At 56.0% G+C, this 16,022-nt stretch overlaps 1 protein-coding gene across 1 annotated transcript; it reads right to left on the reverse strand.

The window, feature by feature from the left end:
* Window positions 1-5,993: 5,993 nt before the first annotated feature.
* On the reverse strand, window positions 5,994-9,444 carry DLX2 (distal-less homeobox 2). Its single transcript, XM_012650731.1, has 3 exons — window positions 8,696-9,444; window positions 8,036-8,220; window positions 5,994-7,528 (listed from the first exon to the last, which is right to left on the reverse strand). The coding sequence occupies exons 1-3, from the start codon at window positions 9,090-9,092 to the stop codon at window positions 7,124-7,126; spliced, it is 987 nt and encodes a 328-aa protein (XP_012506185.1). The 5' UTR covers window positions 9,093-9,444; the 3' UTR covers window positions 5,994-7,123.
* Window positions 9,445-16,022: the final 6,578 nt, after the last annotated feature.

Below are 16,022 nucleotides of genomic sequence, written 5' to 3' on the forward strand. Positions count from 1 at the left end.
TCCTGAGAATAAAGAGTGGAAAGAGGTCCCCAGGACCAGGCGCCTCCAAGCGCCGCAGGCTTTTTGCAGCGCTGCTCTTGCAGAATAGGACTGAAATTTTCGGCTATATAGCCTCTGTCTTTATAGCTGATGAAAAAAATTGCAGATTATTAGCATAAATGTTTACTCTTCATTACGCTGATGACATTGTGCACTCGAGATCTTGGTAATCTTTGGGAAAATTATGAGTAATTTTTAAAAATTTTAAAGCAGCAGCAGTTACCATGCAATTCAGGCTAATTCTGCGTAGGCTCCGAACGGATATAATTATCGAGGAGTCAAGATGTTATGCTAAAAACTATGCATTGATATTCCCATTTATTATGTACATACAACTTTGACAATGTTGATGCTTGAAATAGCAGGAAATTGTCTTGCGCAAAAATTACAGTCCATATTAGGACATCTGAAATTGCGAAGAATTATATAGTAATTGCAGGCTTTCAGATGGGAGAGCCAGAATGCTCAAACTAGTGCAAATGTGGATAAAATTACAGATCAGAGCAAAAATTAGGGAAAAAGGGGGTCTGGGATTTTTCAGGTTGGCTATAGGATTCCGGAAGTGTCTAATGCCACATGATTGCTGCAGCTTTAGGGGAGACATTCATGCCTCAAATAGCGCCTTGGCCAGGGTGGCTTTAATTGAATTTCTTGGGCTTTTTCTTTTAATAGGGGCAAATGAGGAAATTGGCCACCCAGGGCAAATTTTCACTGCCCTCCCCGTGAACGTGTCGAGGAGAGAATCCCTTTCGCAGCGCGCCTGCTTTCCCCACTTGGATGCCCCAGAGGTCCTGGGCCCCCCAACCTAAACGCCGCAACTGAGAAAGAAAGTGACTGAATCGGATCCCCCGCCCGCCACTTCCTCCTTTCTCTTTCTTTTCAGTTCTCCCACCTCCTTCCTTCGGCCCCATTCCCGGATTCTTGCTAACCCCCTTCACTGTGCACTGGGGCAGGGCCCAGGAAGGGGCAGGGCCCTGGAAGGGGCAGGCCGGGCCCACGGGACGGGTGGCGGGGTGTTGGGGAGAGCTGGTTGACTGAGGTGTTGGTGCCAGCGGTGATCACCTCAGGAGGGAGTGCCAGCGGTCGCCCGGTGCAGGCGAATAAGAGTCTGCTATTTGGAGGCTTTGGGGAGGTGGGACGAGGAGGGAAGGACCTGAGGGTCCTCCGGGCCCACCCTGCGACTGTCTAGGCTCTTCTTTTGTCTCTACGGCGGGGAGATAGCGTCCCCCCACCCTCCAAAAAAATTAACTCCCCATTTGGGCGGCGCTTCTCTCGGGCACTGAGACACCCTGCGACTTTAAGAAGCCGAGGCCAGGTCCGCGGAGGAGGGGGCGGGGCGGGGGCTGCCCCTAAGGCGGGGGAGCCGGGTGGCGCTCGGCGTGAGAAGCCTACGAGAGCGCAGCCACCGCTTGAAGCAGCGGGGACTCGGTGGGGTTCTCTGGCCAGAGGTTCCCATTGTTCCAGGAGTGATCATTTCACCTCTGGGTGTGCGAGACTTCTGGACCAAAATCGGGAGGATGGGCGGGAGGGTGGCAAGCCCGCCATGTTTGCTCGCCGCGGGCCGTAGTCGGCCCCCTGGGATCACCCCAGCGCGCTCCAAATACAGTCCTTCCCTCCCCCTCGCCTCTCCTTCCCGGAACTTGCAGTCCTCTGCCCAGCAGCCTGGGCCGGTCTGGTGGGCCCGCTCTCCATCTTACCCCATTCCGCACCTAACCCTCGGCCCCCAACTCCTAGCGCGGGGCCCGACTCAACTGGGGACCCCTAAAGTGGCCTCTGGAGAATCCCGGAGCGCTTCCACGCAGCCCCCAAGCTGCTAAGTGTTTGCGCTGTGGCTCGGGAGGATGAGTGGGAAGCCGCAGCCCGGGTGGCCCCGGGGAGAAAGGTCTGTCTAGAGGCTGTATCTGCGTTCTTAGGTGGAGGCGCCGAGCCGCTGCTCCTCCAAGACCTGCCTGTTCTTTCTTTTCATGAAACATAGTCTCCCTCAACCCGCCCGGCCCCAGGCCCCAGGGCGGAATGTAACATCTTGTAATGTGGCAATCACTGCCAAACTCGTCCCCGCGAGGGGAACTCCCGCCGTGGGGAGGAGGTTCGGAGGGATGTGGGGCCTCGGCATCCGCCCGCAGTGGTGTTTGTGTGTGGGGAGTGTGGGGTGCCGCGGCTTGCCCGGCAGATCCCTGTGGGGAGGGACGATCGGCCGGGGGTCTGGGGAGTTGGCTTCCCTGGGACTGCTTTCGGTGTCACGACCCTTCAAGAGGCCGCCAGTCTCCGCAATACCTAGGTCCCCTAGCGCCAAGGGGGACTTGGTGTAACTCCGCTCCCGGGATAGTGCCCCATCTAACGTCTTCTAGGGCTCCGAACCCCAAAGTTTAATTCGAAGGGACCTGTCTGTATTTTAGGAGGAGTGGATTTGTAGCTTTATTCTCAAAGGAGTCTCTGACCCTAAACAGGTTAAAGCCACTGGTGGTCGCTGTTCCCTGGAGGGAAAGGAGCAGGCTTGTGACTTTTGAGCAAGTGCTGGGGGCTCTGGGAGTAGGGGGCTTGTGCTCGGGTTTTCCTGGCCGTGAGAACGACTTTTTGAAAGGCAAGGAGGCTTTCTGCTCCCCATCATCCTTCTCTTTGGTGGGTGGGACCTCTAACAACAGAGGGGACCAGGGTGGGACTCCTATCAGCGGAGGGGACCAGGACCATTTGGCTACTTCGGATTTGAGCTTCTCTCTCTCCCCCACGCCCGGTCTTCTATCACAGAACTGTTTGTAAATAACGTTCCAGTCTTCCCGCGCTCTCTACGCTCCCACCAAATTTGATACTTCCCCCAAATTCACCCCACCAATCTCGGAAATCGTTACACAGGATGGATATTCACAATTTTCACAAGTGATCCTAAAAGAAAGCTGGGGGTGGGCTGGGGAGTGGGGGAAACCTCCTAAACGGTCCCACATTGCAGCAGGGCTGATTAGGCCTGGGATCCATTCCCTCTCTTTTCTGCCCTCCCCAGTCGGTCCCGGAGCAGCGGGGCCGCCGGCGGGAATTCGGGGCAGCCGGAGTGGGGTCTGCGCCCAGCAGAGCTCCGCACTTGGGGCGAGGTGGCTGTGGGCCGAGCGCTCGCGGGGTTGGGGGAGAGCAGGACTGAAGGGGAAGGGCACGCGGGAGCGCCAGGCGGCCTGCAGTTGGCACTGGAATTCAGTGCCCGCGCTCTGCCGGAGTTCACAGAGCCCTGCCAGAGGGTGGAGCGCAGAGGGCCGGGCACCCCTCTTTCTTCGTCTTCCCTCCCCCTGCTTCCCAGCGCTTGTCACATCCTGTCTCTGGCCTGATATTTCACGCAAGCAAATGGAGGGGGATTACAATGGAGATTTATGTGTGTTCTGAGAGCGGCTGGTTTCCCAGTGCAGGGAGCTGAGATCGCTGCTTCCCATTTCCATTTTTCATTCGCGCTTTGGGGAGCGCAGCCGAGCGCGGGGGGAGCCTGTCTGCGTGGCGGCGGGCTGATCACAGGGCTCCGCGTCTCCGGGCGGGCCGGGAGACTGTGAGAAAGGCTTGCCAGCGCGTCGCCCCCGGCGGGGCTGGAGCCTGCCCCCGCCTCCTGGAGCCCGGCTTTGTTTCTCCCCTGGCCCACCCCTCCTCCTCCCCGCCCCCTCACTTCTGGGACCCGGGCGCGTCCTTGGGATTCCTTCTCTTTGCCCTTCTCCTTGTCTGTGGAAACGCCCCCTTCTCGGGCCCCTGCACCCTCCTGCCCTCGGCTTCGCCGGCTCCCCGAGGAAAGGCGCACAGTGGCCCGGCCCGACCCCGCCGCCGCTGGGTGCCAGGTTCGGTGACTCCGGCGAGTCTGTGGGGCCTCGGCCCACCCCGGAGCTGGGGCCGCCCGCCCTCCCGACTCCCAGGCTTGGCTCATGCCAAGGCCTGTTGCGTGATTCCAACTTGGTCTGACATTCCCTGCCCCGGGCGCTCCGGCGTAGGCCTCTTAATCATCTTGTCTGCTGCAGATCCTCGACACCAGCCAATTTACTGCCCGTCTCTCCCTGCTGGTTTCGGGAGGGGGGAGGGGAATGCGCGCAAAGGAGGGGAGGGTACAGTCAACCGCAGGAGGAAGGCTGGCACCAGCTACTGGCACTCAAAAAACCCACAGAATTTGGAGCTGGGGTGGGGGTGGGTGGAAACGGATGGGGGTCTGCCAGGCAGTGGTTGCTTAGGGAAAACCAGAAATGCGGGTCAACAGGCTTCAGCCCAGGCCCCCCTAGCCAGGGAAAACAATGCAAAAGGACACTGGATTGTGTAGCCTTCACTGCCCCTCCCGGCTACCCAATTCCCTGGATAGCACTCTGTTGTAAACCAGACTCAGAGGAGGCCCCAAAACAGCCTGGCCAGAAAAGTCAGGATTCCTCTCAGGATCAGGCCACTGAGGCCAGAAAGTCACCTCTGCCCCATGTCTGACTTTGGCAGATGAGTTGAAGACACACAACAATATGGATGGCCTGGATGACCATTCTAGAGAAGAGGAGGCCTGGACCAGGTAAGCAGGGCTCTATAGCCTGTGCCCAACCTCCTCTCCAGTAGAGGAGAGTACTTTCAGAAGGGATGGCTGGGATTCAACCCATTCTCCCACCCCTCCCCAAGTGGCCAGAGCTCCCCCCAGCCCCAGGATGCTGCTCTTCCACATAAGGTGAAGTCGGAAAGGCCTCTGGGTACCTCCAGGTCTTACAATCACAGGCAAAAGTAAAGCCTCTCTGTTTGGGAGTACTGTGATACAACAGTTAATACTAAATTCTAAATAAAATGTATAGAGTGCTTATCACGTACCAGGCACTGTTACATCATCATATGTTCACAACTCTAAGCCATAGCTGTTATTTCTCCTATCTTATAGATCTGCAAGCTTTAACACAGAGAGGTTAAGTGGGTTGCCCAAGGGCACACAGTCAGTGATTGAAGCCAGGGAGCTTCTAACTCTAGGCTCCAGAGCTTTAAAGGAAAGGGACTTTTATTAATAGTTCAAGCCTGCATTAACCACCAACTCCTGGCCTTTGCAGAGAATGCCATAAGGTAGGGTCACTTCCAAAGCTGGACGCTGGTTGTGTGGGGCCCAAGGTAGAAAGAGAGCTGCATGACATGTGGACCTTTCCCCTCCAAGAGTGTGAGATGGAAGAGATGTCACTCATCCCATGGATGTCAGTTTCTGTGTGTGTATACATGAGCGTGTATGTGCGTGTGTATGAATTTGTACGTCAGTGTCGTGTGTGAGTGTAAGACCGTGATTATGAGCATGTGATGGTGAGAGTGTTCTAGTGCGTGTCATTGTGTGTATGCCTGTGTGTGAGAATGAGGTCAAGAGTGACTGTGAGAGTGTATCAGAGTGTGAACAGTATAGATGGGACTGTGAGAGTGTGCATCAGTGTGTGATTGTGTGCGTGCTAGCGCAGCCCTGTGCGTTGGGGTCGCCCTGCATTCCAGAGCAGCCAACTGTGCCTCCCCAGGGTGACTCACAGACTTCTCGGTTCAGCCAGCCCCCAAAGGGCCGCGGGGCAAACGGAGAGGAGATCCCATGTAGGGGTTGACCCCCAGGCTGCAGCTGAGCTCAGGCCTGGGACAGCGAGTCCCCCGCGGCGGCTCGGATGCAAGGCCTGGCCAGCAAGGCGGACGCGGGGGCGGCCAAGAGAGCCCAGGCGCGGGGCGGTGGCGCCGGCGCCGGAGGGGCCGGGCGGGCGGAGGCTGAAGCCGCCCGGCGCTGGGTGAGTCACCGCGCCGCCGGCTGGCGAACCCCACGCGGGGACTCGGGCTGGGGCGGAGCGTGAACCCTCCGCTTCGGTCCCTCGCCAGCTCGCCTATCCTCGCCTTGCCGCACCTCTGAAAGACGTCAATGTCGCTCTCGGCTGACAGGCTTCCCGGCCTGGGCAGCGGCTCAAGTTCTCAGCACGCGACCTATCGAACCTTGGACCAAGGAAAAAGCGCACACATCCAAAGAAAACAATAATTTATTTAAATAATCTCTTCATATTGTAAAATCAACATTAAGAGCACGTTGTTTTCATAATAAATAACCCCAAAATACCTTTCATTTCAACAACAAAGACTTTAGGATAAGATATAACAAATCCAAATCAGTAGCTTAATTTAACAGAAATTTTTTCAAAGAGAAAAATAAAACGGAGGGGTTGCTGAGGTCACTGCTAAACCGCAGTTTTCACAACTGGGGGTTTACAAAAAAGTCTGAAAAGATGAGTATTTTTATACAAATAAATCAGTGGGAAAATCTGCACAGACACCTTTATTTACAAACTGTGTCCAAGTCCAGGCTAATAATCCTGAATAGGTTTTAAAAAAGATAATTTAAACGCATTTTTTTGCAGTGTTCACATATTAAAAAATCATTTTTTCAACATCAAAATGAGGTCATCCGCAAAGGCACCTAAACTTTTAAAAAAATAAAAATAAAAAAACTCCACTGGTGATGGATAAGGAGAGAGCTAAGGGAGCGCGCCTGGAGGAGCGCGCAGCTGGGGGAGGGGATGGGGCGCAGGGGACTGGGAAGAGCCGGGCGGAAAAGAGCGGCGGGGCCGCCCGGGTCAAGGGGGCACGTGGGGGAGCGCGGGAAGGCAGGACCTGGGAGGTCAATAACCGAAGCGGACTAGAGCTGAGCCCCGGGGCAGGCGGGGAGAAAGGAGCCTCAGAAGGCCGGGAAGGCTCACCCGCGGGGGAGGCGTCCCTCTCTGGGACCCAGCTCTTGGCCCGGGGCGAGGAAGGCGCCGGAGCAGCTAGTCCGGCGGAGAGAAGAGGGGAGGCAAGTCCGAGGCGGGCTCGAAGTGGCCAAGCCCAGGGGCTCAGGTCGGAAATGCGGCCGTGGGGAGGAGGGCTTCGCTACGCCGCTGTCCGGTTCTCCCGAGAGTTGCCCACCGGCGAGGAGACGCCTCCCAGTTCCCGGCCGCTGGGTGGCTGCACGAGGGAGTGGAGCCTGGGGCGGGCCATCACAGGTCGCAAGCTCCGGGAGGAGTGGGTGGCGGCAGCGGGCCAGTAGGAGGGACCTTCGGTTGGGGGGCGAGCGCGAGGGTAACTGTTCTCTGCTCTCTCAGTCTCTGGCGCGTTCTCCCTGGGGTTAGAAAATCGTCCCCGCGCTCACCGGGGTGCCCCCGCCGCCGTGGTGGTGGTGGTGGTGGTGGTGTGGCTGCGGGGTCTGGGTGGGGTGCAGCAGCGGCGCTGTGGCCTGCAGGTGTGAGGCGGAGCCCGAGGCCTGGTGGTACCACGGGTAGTTGCCCAGAAAAGCCGAGGCCGCGCTGCTCGGGCTGGAGCCCGAGCTGCCCGCGCCGCTGCCACCGCTGCCTGGTCCGCCGCCGCCCCCCATCCGCTGCGGCGCACCGAAGTCCCAGGAGGCGGGCGCCGAGACTGGCGGCGAAGCACAAGGTGGCGAAGCGCTGGCCCCAGGATGCTGCTCCGAGGGTATCTCACCGCTTTTCCACATCTTCTTGAACTTGGACCGGCGGTTCTGGAACCAGATTTTGACCTTTGTGGAAAAAAGACCCGAGCATTAGTGGAGGAACGTGGGCATGGGGCAGGAGAGGGGAGGACGCTGAGAAAGACCTCCAGCTAGAGGGGGGCCCTGAGCACACAGAGCACTCTGGCCGGGTAAGCGTATCGCGTGTGGCGGCCTCGGAGGCTCTGCGCTGCCTGCTCCATTGGGAGGTAATCCCCCAAAGGCTAAGACTGCTGATGTATGCGCACTGTGGTACTGGTGACAGCGGGAGGTGGGGGAGAGGGCCAGTTATTTCACCCGCTTAATCAGAAGCGAGAAGTACAGGATTTCTGCCCACCCGGGTCCTTCCTTCCCTCCCACGCGACGGCCCCTTAGAAGTTTTCGACTTTTGTTCTAGAAGCTTAGGATTCCTGAGACGCGGGCCTGGAAATCCTTAGAGCTACATAAAATATATTTTCAAAAACCTTGTCCTGCACGCGCCTGTTTCGCGGCCAGTCCAGGCCAGCGCCCTCCTCTCCTGCTGTGCGAGAGCCCCACCTGAGTCTGGGTGAGGCCCAGAGACGCCGCCAGCTCGGCTCTCTCGGGCAATGCCAGGTATTGAGTCTTTTGGAAACGCCGCTGAAGAGCCGCCAGCTGGAAACTGGAGTAGATGGTGCGAGGTTTCCGGACTTTCTTTGGCTTCCCGTTCACTATCCGGATTTCAGGCTCAAGGTCCTCCTTCTCTGCAACGAAACGGAATCATGAGGACCACGCAACTCCGCCCGCCTGGAGGGCCCTGGAGGGGACTTGGCCTGAGCCAAGAAGCGGGTTCCCTGAGATGTGAAGCTTACACGCTCAACTTTGCAGCGCGCCGACTGGCGCCATCACCGCCCGGAGCTGGACCCTCCAGGCAAGGGGAAGACAGGCGCTCACCCGAGAGAAAGAAGCAGGTGGCAAGGAAATGCAGTTACCACGAGGCATGCACCGCGCTCCCACCTGGCCCAGGAGGCCACCAGCTCTCACCAGCTGAGCGCTGAGGGATGTAATCGGTAACTTGAGGCAGACTGGAGTTTGGGGAGGGTAAAGGGCAAGAGCAGGTGGTGAGCAGGCAGTGTGAAAATCCAGGGCTTCGGATCGGCCCCCCTCCCCAAATATGTTTACCCATCCATCCCAGTAACTAGACCGATTTGACATCCCTGACGCCAGCGTTATGCATACCAGGCTCGTTGTTGGCCGGAGATGAACTGGTCCCATAGGGCGCGTAGGAGGTGTACGCGGCGGAATAGCCCAGGTCGTAGCTGCTCTTCGCAGAGTAAGGGACGTTGTTGAGGCCGCTGGCATGGTACTGGTAGGAGCCCATGTGCGCGTAGGGCGAACCCCCACCGCCGCCACCAGCAGGGTGCTGCTGGTTGGTGTAGTAGCTGCTGTCGGTAGCTGTGGACACCGGAAGGGTGGGCGACTCCTGGGGCTTGTGGAGGCTGCTGCTGTTGCTGTTGCTGCTGCCCGGGCCCGCGCCGCCACCGCTCGGGGGCTGCGGGTGCTGGTGGTATGTGCTGGAGGCCGTGATCTGGGTCGAGTGCATATCAGCCACTAGACTGTCAAAGACTCCAGTCATCCTGGCCCGGGACGGCAAAGAGCAGGGGTGGCGGGCGCGCGGGGGAAGCGAGGTGCCTCCTCCGTCTCTCCCGGTCCCCTCCAGCAGCCAATGTAATTGCGGGGGTGCAAGGAAAAACAAGAAATGAGGCAACCTTCTAGGCGCCTCCTCCTCCTCCGAGAGAGGCTATCACCATGCGCTGCTCTGGGCAGCTGCCGTCGGCCACATCCTCTCTCGGCCTTTCGGCCCGGCTCCTTGCCCAGCGCGGCTCGGGCGGGGGGCGGGCAGTGGAGGGGGCAGGGGTGGTGGGGCCGGGTCGGGGCTCCGGGAGGCGGGAGCAGGTGAGCAGCCCGGAGCGGCTTTACGATTGTCTGCCAGGCGGGCTCCTGCAGGGTGGGCATTTAACACTTGTCACGTGAGCACAGGCCACGTCACCTAGCAACAGCCAATCAGAAGCAACGGGCCGCGGGCCTCCAGGCGCCCAGGAACGCCCGGCCTGGGGGCCGGTGTCACATGGCTGGCGCTGCGCTGCGGCGGCGGTGAGCGCACTTTGGAGTGCACACTGCCGGCCGCTGAAAGCGAGCAGAGAGGCGAGGGGCCGAGGTGGCCGGGAGTCGGGTGGCCCGCAGCAGGAGGACAGAAGTCGTCAAGACAGACTGGCGTTTTGCCTCAGAGGAAGAAGCGCGGTCCCCATCCCATTCTGTGTGCAAGTGCCAATTCCAGGGATTGTTACTTTCATGTCCAAGGTCAGTTTTCAAACACATTAATCAAAATCGGTGTCGAGAGCCCGGCCAGCTCTATCTCCGATTTTCCTCCAAGTGTCTGGCGCTTACTCTTGTCACTTGGCACTTGACGTAGTCAATCTGTAAACCACGTATAATATTCGCTTCCTAACCAATCCACAGGGATATTAAGACAATTAATTAGATAATATGTAAAAGTTTCTCCCTTGTTGTTGGAAAGAAAGGCAATATAAACTCAAAGGTATTATCGCTAATAATGTATTTGAAACCACTTTCCCTTGTACTTTCCTGACAAGCTGAGGCTGAGTAATTATGTATATTTGATGGGTAATTAACACCCGCGAAGCGATCCCTAGGACTTCCTCCTTAGGGTGGAAAGGTTGACCAGATGGCCTTTAAAGTTCATTCTAGCCGGGCGCGGTGGCTCGCGCCTGTAATCCTAGCACTCTGGGAGGCCAAGCCGGGTGGATCACTCAAGGTCAGGAGTTCGAGACCAGCCTGAGCAAGAGTGAGACCCCCGTCTCTACCAAAAAATAGAAAGAAATTATCTGGACAACTAAAAAAATATATATATAGAGAAAAAATTAGCCGGGCATGGTGGCGCATGCCTGTAGTCCCAGCTACTCGGGAGGCTGAGGCAGAGGATCGCTTGAGCCCAGGAGTTTGAGGTTGCTGTGAGCTAGGCTGACGCCACGGCACTCACTCTAGCCAGGGCAACAAAGCCAGACTCTGTCTCAAAAAATAAATAAATAAATAAAGTTCATTCTAACTCAGAATTCGATATTTTTATGAAAGAGGAAATGAGATAATACGTAGGTGAGATTACAGATTTATGAAATATAGGTACTAGGTTTATCAAGTCTTATTAAATTACAATGAATAGAAAATTTTTGTCTCATACATTTAATTTAACCCTATTTTACAGTTTTGCACTTTACTACTCTGCTCCGCCCTATCATTGCAATTTCTTCTTCTCCTGGTTTGTTTTTTTTTTAAATAATAAGTGGGGACTTCCTCTATATGTCTATATCCTCGTTGTTGGGAACCTTGTCTGGGCTGTGACGGATGCACGCCTTGCAGGACTCCAAGTCCGAAGGTCATGCCGCAGCGCCTGCTTTGTGGTGCCACCTGGTGGGCAATGTTCGAGGTTGCGGCGGGTCGGGTAGACGGTCTAATCACGCCCAGGCGCCAGCCTCTGAAACCCCCCAAAAGAACAAAATAGTAATTAAAAGCCACAAAATTGTGCTAGCGCGCGCCATCTGAAGCACCCCTTCCTAAAGACATAACATATCGCTGAAAGAACTTGTTGCAACAACTGTCTAATGGAAAACAAGTTGATACTTTGAAAAATACGATCTTTGGTCTTCTTCCCCAGAAAAAGCAAGTGTGTAATTAAAACTCCAGCATTCGCACAGCGGAATAATAAGGCAGGTAACGCGCCTTTTCTACCTGGAGTTACTCCCCAGCTTTCTTTTGGTTAAAGAAGGTCCCTGAAAGCCAGGCGTGGTGGTTAAGGCCTGTAATCCTAGCATTTTGGGAGGCCGAGGTAGGAGGATCACTTGAGGTCAGGAGCTCAAGAACAGCCTGGGCAACATAGCGAGACCCCATCTCTAAGAAAACAAAGAAAAGAAAGAAAAATTAGCCAGGCGTAGTGTTGCATGCCTGTAATCCTAGCTACTCTGGAGGCTGAGGCAGGAGGATCACTTGAGCCCAGGAGTTTGAGGTTGCTGTGAGCTAGGACAACGATGCCACTGCACTCTAGCCTTAGGAACAGAGTGAGACCCTGTCTCAAAACAAAACAAGAAAAGAAGGCCCCTAGATGAGGAAGAATGAGATTATTAGACACACTTGGTGGGGCTCACCACCACTAAACTACATTTCCTTTAATGTAGTTTAAGGCAGGCTCTGCCTGCCTTGTGAGCCCCAGTTACAAAATTATAGTTTTGATATTTAATCATGGTATTGATATTTATGGTTGATATTTAATCACCACTGCCTTTTGGTGTCTTAACTTCAAATTCCAACTCTTTGTGTCACCACAGTGCTAGCTGCTTTGACCCAATATGGAACAATTTTTATCTGAAAATGAAAATTTAAAAATCCAACTACCTTAGTCTTCTCTCTGCTCCTTTGTTCCCACTGCAAGCATGTACTCCAGACTTTTTCATGATGGCAAGTTTGTTGTATTTTACTTCTTCTCTAACCTCCATTAACAGCCTAAAGTCCAGGTCAGCCAAGATCTAGAAAACGGCATCTTTCTAAATGGAAATATGACTCGAGTCCCCCTTTATCTGGGACGCAAGGGACTGTGTGTTGGGGGAGAAGACACTGCAGGCAATGAGCAAGGAGAAAAAGACGAGGGAGGGAGAGAGAGAGAGAGAGAGAGAGAGAGAGAGAGAGAGGAAAAAGTGGAAACCACAACTGCATTTGGAGAATCAAATAGAGACGTTAAGTATTAATTCTGAAAATCTGAACACAAACTTGAGTTTGCCCAAATTATCTGATTAATACATCGCAATAATCACAATAGCCAAACCACTTCCTTACTTTGGTTTAAAGCCAGGAAGACAATACCACAGAGAATTGACAGTTTCTTCCACGGTTCAGAGCAGGGCGATGCCCCTCTCCGTGGTGATCTAAGAGGAGTTTTCGGGGAATACGGATGCTTGAGTGCGGCCAGCTTCCTCCTCCCTCCCCCTCAGGGGACCCTCTTTCCGCTTCTCTGATTTCAGCTCCCTCTGTCTGGGTTCCTCCGCAGGGACCTAGAGAAGGGGGGCGGGAGGAGGTAGCTCTGTGTCTCTGCTCTGGCCTTGCGTGTTCCAAGCCCATCGCTGAAATTTTTCTGCTTTGGATCCCGTGTCCCCGGCTCTGCCACAGCACTTTATCTGGTCACAGAGTCTCGGCGTCTCCTCCAGTGGGAGCTAGTGCTAATCCTTGCGCCAGGCAGGGATAGAATCTTCATTCCCACTTCTTAGATGAACACTGGGACTCGAGGACAGAGACTACTTCAAGTTAGGTGCCCCTCCTCCCTTGCCAGGAGCCGCTTTTCTCTGTTGCTATAGCGCCAATCTCAAGGGCATTTAAACCTCGGGAGAACAGCTCCGGGTCTCCAGCAGACGGCGAGCTGGAGAGGACAGATCTGCGCCTTGCTCTCAGGCCTCTACCCCCCGCTGGCGTGGCTCAGCGCTTTGCCGGAGCTCTGCTATCCCGCGTCCTCTTCCGCGCAGAACGCCGGCCTGGGAGGGGTACTGTCGGGGAGAGGATGCCCCCTGCCGGCAGAGCGGGGTGGTGGTGGCGGTGGGCGCCTGAGTGCCCTCTGTGCGCAGCGGGGCCAGGCCCATGCTTAGTCGCTCATCCCGCTCGGGGGCACCCGCGCTGCTGCTGGACAGCCCTGTGTCTCCCTCTCCGCACTTTCTCGTCGAGGGTTCCGGGGACGCAGGTTTCCCGGAGGCTGGTCCAAGAGGCCGTGCCGGTTTCGGGACCATTCCTTCGTGTTTTCGTTCCCACAGTAGTAGCTCTAGGAACTCGCGCTTTTGAATCCTTTTGGGTTTGTCCTCGAACTCGACGTTGGGAGAGGGCGTGGATTTGATTTATGAGAACCTCCCAGCTCTACCTTTTCGCAACCAAACCCGCAGCGCTCTTGTTCTTCCTTCACTGGCAGCTTCACGGGACAACTCTCGCCCGACCCTTTCGCGTTGCTAGTGTTCTCAGCCTGGTTTTCCCTGCTCGCTCCTAAAACGCAGCCTCGAGGGACTTGAGGAGCCATCAGCTCGCCGCCGCCCCTTAGGCCCTTAAGGAGACAGGATCCCTGACTCCCGACTCTGAGTCCTTGGAGCTCACTTTTTTCCCTGCTGCATAGACCCAGCGAGATTACACAATGGAAACACACTGGAGAAACCCTTTGGGGGTCGCGACTGGGGCCGGTGAAGAGAGTGGATGGGCCCTCTGATCTCCGCAAAAATCGTGGCATTCCCCCAGCCGCCTTCCTTACCTCTCCTTTGGCCTTCAGCTCCGCGACTGTCTCGGATTTCCGCCTACACTCCCTCTCCGCCCCTTGAGCTTGAGAGTCCGTCAGCCATTCCTCCTCCACCTACCGTGATAGGCACTATGCTAGGCGCGGGGGTTCCTGTCTTCCAGCAGCGCGGAGGCTAGTGGAGACAGCGATTGCCAGCATTTATTTACTGAGCGTTTACTGAGCGCGCGACGTTCCTCCAAGCCTGCTCCCTTGGTTACCTTTCTGACTCCTGGAATCGCCCTATGTGGTGGGTACGCTATCATCCACGTTGAGGAAACCAAGGCTTAGATCAAATCACTTGCTAATGGACACGCAGCAGAACCCAGACTCGAACTCAGATCTCGGTCACAAAGGCAAGGCCGCTGTCGGTCTAGGCTAGGTTTCTGGCCGGGGGAACTCGGGAGAAAGCAGCATCACACCTCCCCCGGCATAATGCTGCAAGCGCAGTGAACTGACGGCAAGGGGCTTTGGCAGCCCCGAGGTCGACCGCGCCCTTCCAGTCCCAAGGAGAGGACGGGGGGACGCGGGTGTTTTCCCGGGATAGGAGGATGCGCGCCGTACTGCGCCGAAGATAGCCCGGGAAGGACCCCGGGAAGATTCCCACACTGACTCGAGAGTCGAGCGTCGCCGGGGAGGGCGAGAGGCGCGCGCCCCCAGGCTTCCCACACAAAAGCCCAGCTCCGGGGCTAGGTGTTCTGTCCCTGCTGGGATTCCGCCAGGGATTGCCTTTGCTCCCTGCTGTGGAGCAAGCACAAGGTGCTTGAACAAGAATGAGTGGATTCTAGACGTTCCCAGTCGGTCCTTCCGCAGCGCTGGGTGGGCAGTTCAGCATGCTGCTAAGATCTTTCAGATCCAATTTCTCGTCTGCCTTCTAAAGTCTTTCTGACCCTAGTCCCTTCATCGTTTACTCAATGGATAAAACAAAGAGAACTAGGGTTTTTGATCGGCGAGGGCGCCTTGCATGGGGTAAGGGATCCCTCAGGCTCCGAGGCGCTGGGGCAGCGGCCCAAGTGTGGGCCCCAAATGCACAAGCCCCACACTCAGGCCACAGGGGGGCAAGCTTCAACGGGAGAGAGAGAGAGACGCGTTCTTCAATGGCTAAAAGCTTCCAGATCTCAGTGCCCAGGTCGTGAGGGCTGCGAACGCTGATGGAGTAAGTTACACTCCCTCTAATCCTCCCACGCCCCCAGACGCCCCCCACCAAGAACAAAAAAGACCTCCGGGATGTTCACTTTGAACTTGGAGAAGCACTCGCATTGTAAAGAGAGATGTGCAAATGGCCCATACAAAGTTTGTTCTCAAATTTGGAAGAAAACAATCTGCTATGGTCCCCACTCTAAGCTCTGGGCCGCCGGCTCTCCGCAGGGAACGTTTGTGCCCCGCTGCGCTGGGGGTGTGGGGGGTGGGGGGGCTGCGTGGGGGAGCCGGGAGGGGTGCGTCGCCTTGGTCCTGGCCCTAGCGTCCTCTATGTGTCCCACATTTGTTGGCTCTGGTCATCGGGTTGAAACGGCAACTTCCTCCACAAGAGCCGCTAAGGTGAACCCAGTGAGTGTGCCCAAACTCAGTGTCCACAGGGCTGGGCTGTCAGTACAGCACGTTTCTGGAACTTTCAGAGACAATTTCCCATCTGCCTCCCAGTCTTAGACCGGAATCAGGCCCATTTCACTTTATTGTCTATTCAGTGGGGAACACACACACACACACACACACACACACACACAGCATCAGACTGGGAGAACTTGGAAGGAAGCTCTGAACTCAAGAGTACCCCTTTCTCTCTGACTCCGTCTGTCCACCCCGTCATCTTACCCATTGCTCAGCTAAGGAGTTGTGCCACCTCCTATGGATGCGGAGCATGAGCTGACAAGTGGGCTGGGGACCCAGGCTTTGCCGGCTTGAATCACTGCTGCTACTTTGCGACCTTGGAAAAATTAGTTAATTTTTCTGTGCTTCCTTGTTGGCATCTATGGAATGTGGGTAATAATGATACCTTCCTCGTGGGATTATTGCCTGGAAACACATCGTTACATGTTCTGTGGTCTGCTGCCAGGTTCACCACGAAACCTGGGCCTAGGCCCCACGGGTTTTAAACTGCCTAGGTCCAGGCGGAGAGGCTGTTGCCCATTTTGCTCGCCGGTGCGTAGCGTCTCCAGGCTCCAGTGGACCAGAGCAAGCCAGGGGCTTGGGGCGTCT

This window comes from Propithecus coquereli, unplaced genomic scaffold (assembly GCF_000956105.1).
Source record: "Propithecus coquereli isolate 6110/MARCELLA unplaced genomic scaffold, Pcoq_1.0 Scaffold34, whole genome shotgun sequence".
Lineage (NCBI taxonomy): Eukaryota > Metazoa > Chordata > Mammalia > Primates > Indriidae > Propithecus > Propithecus coquereli.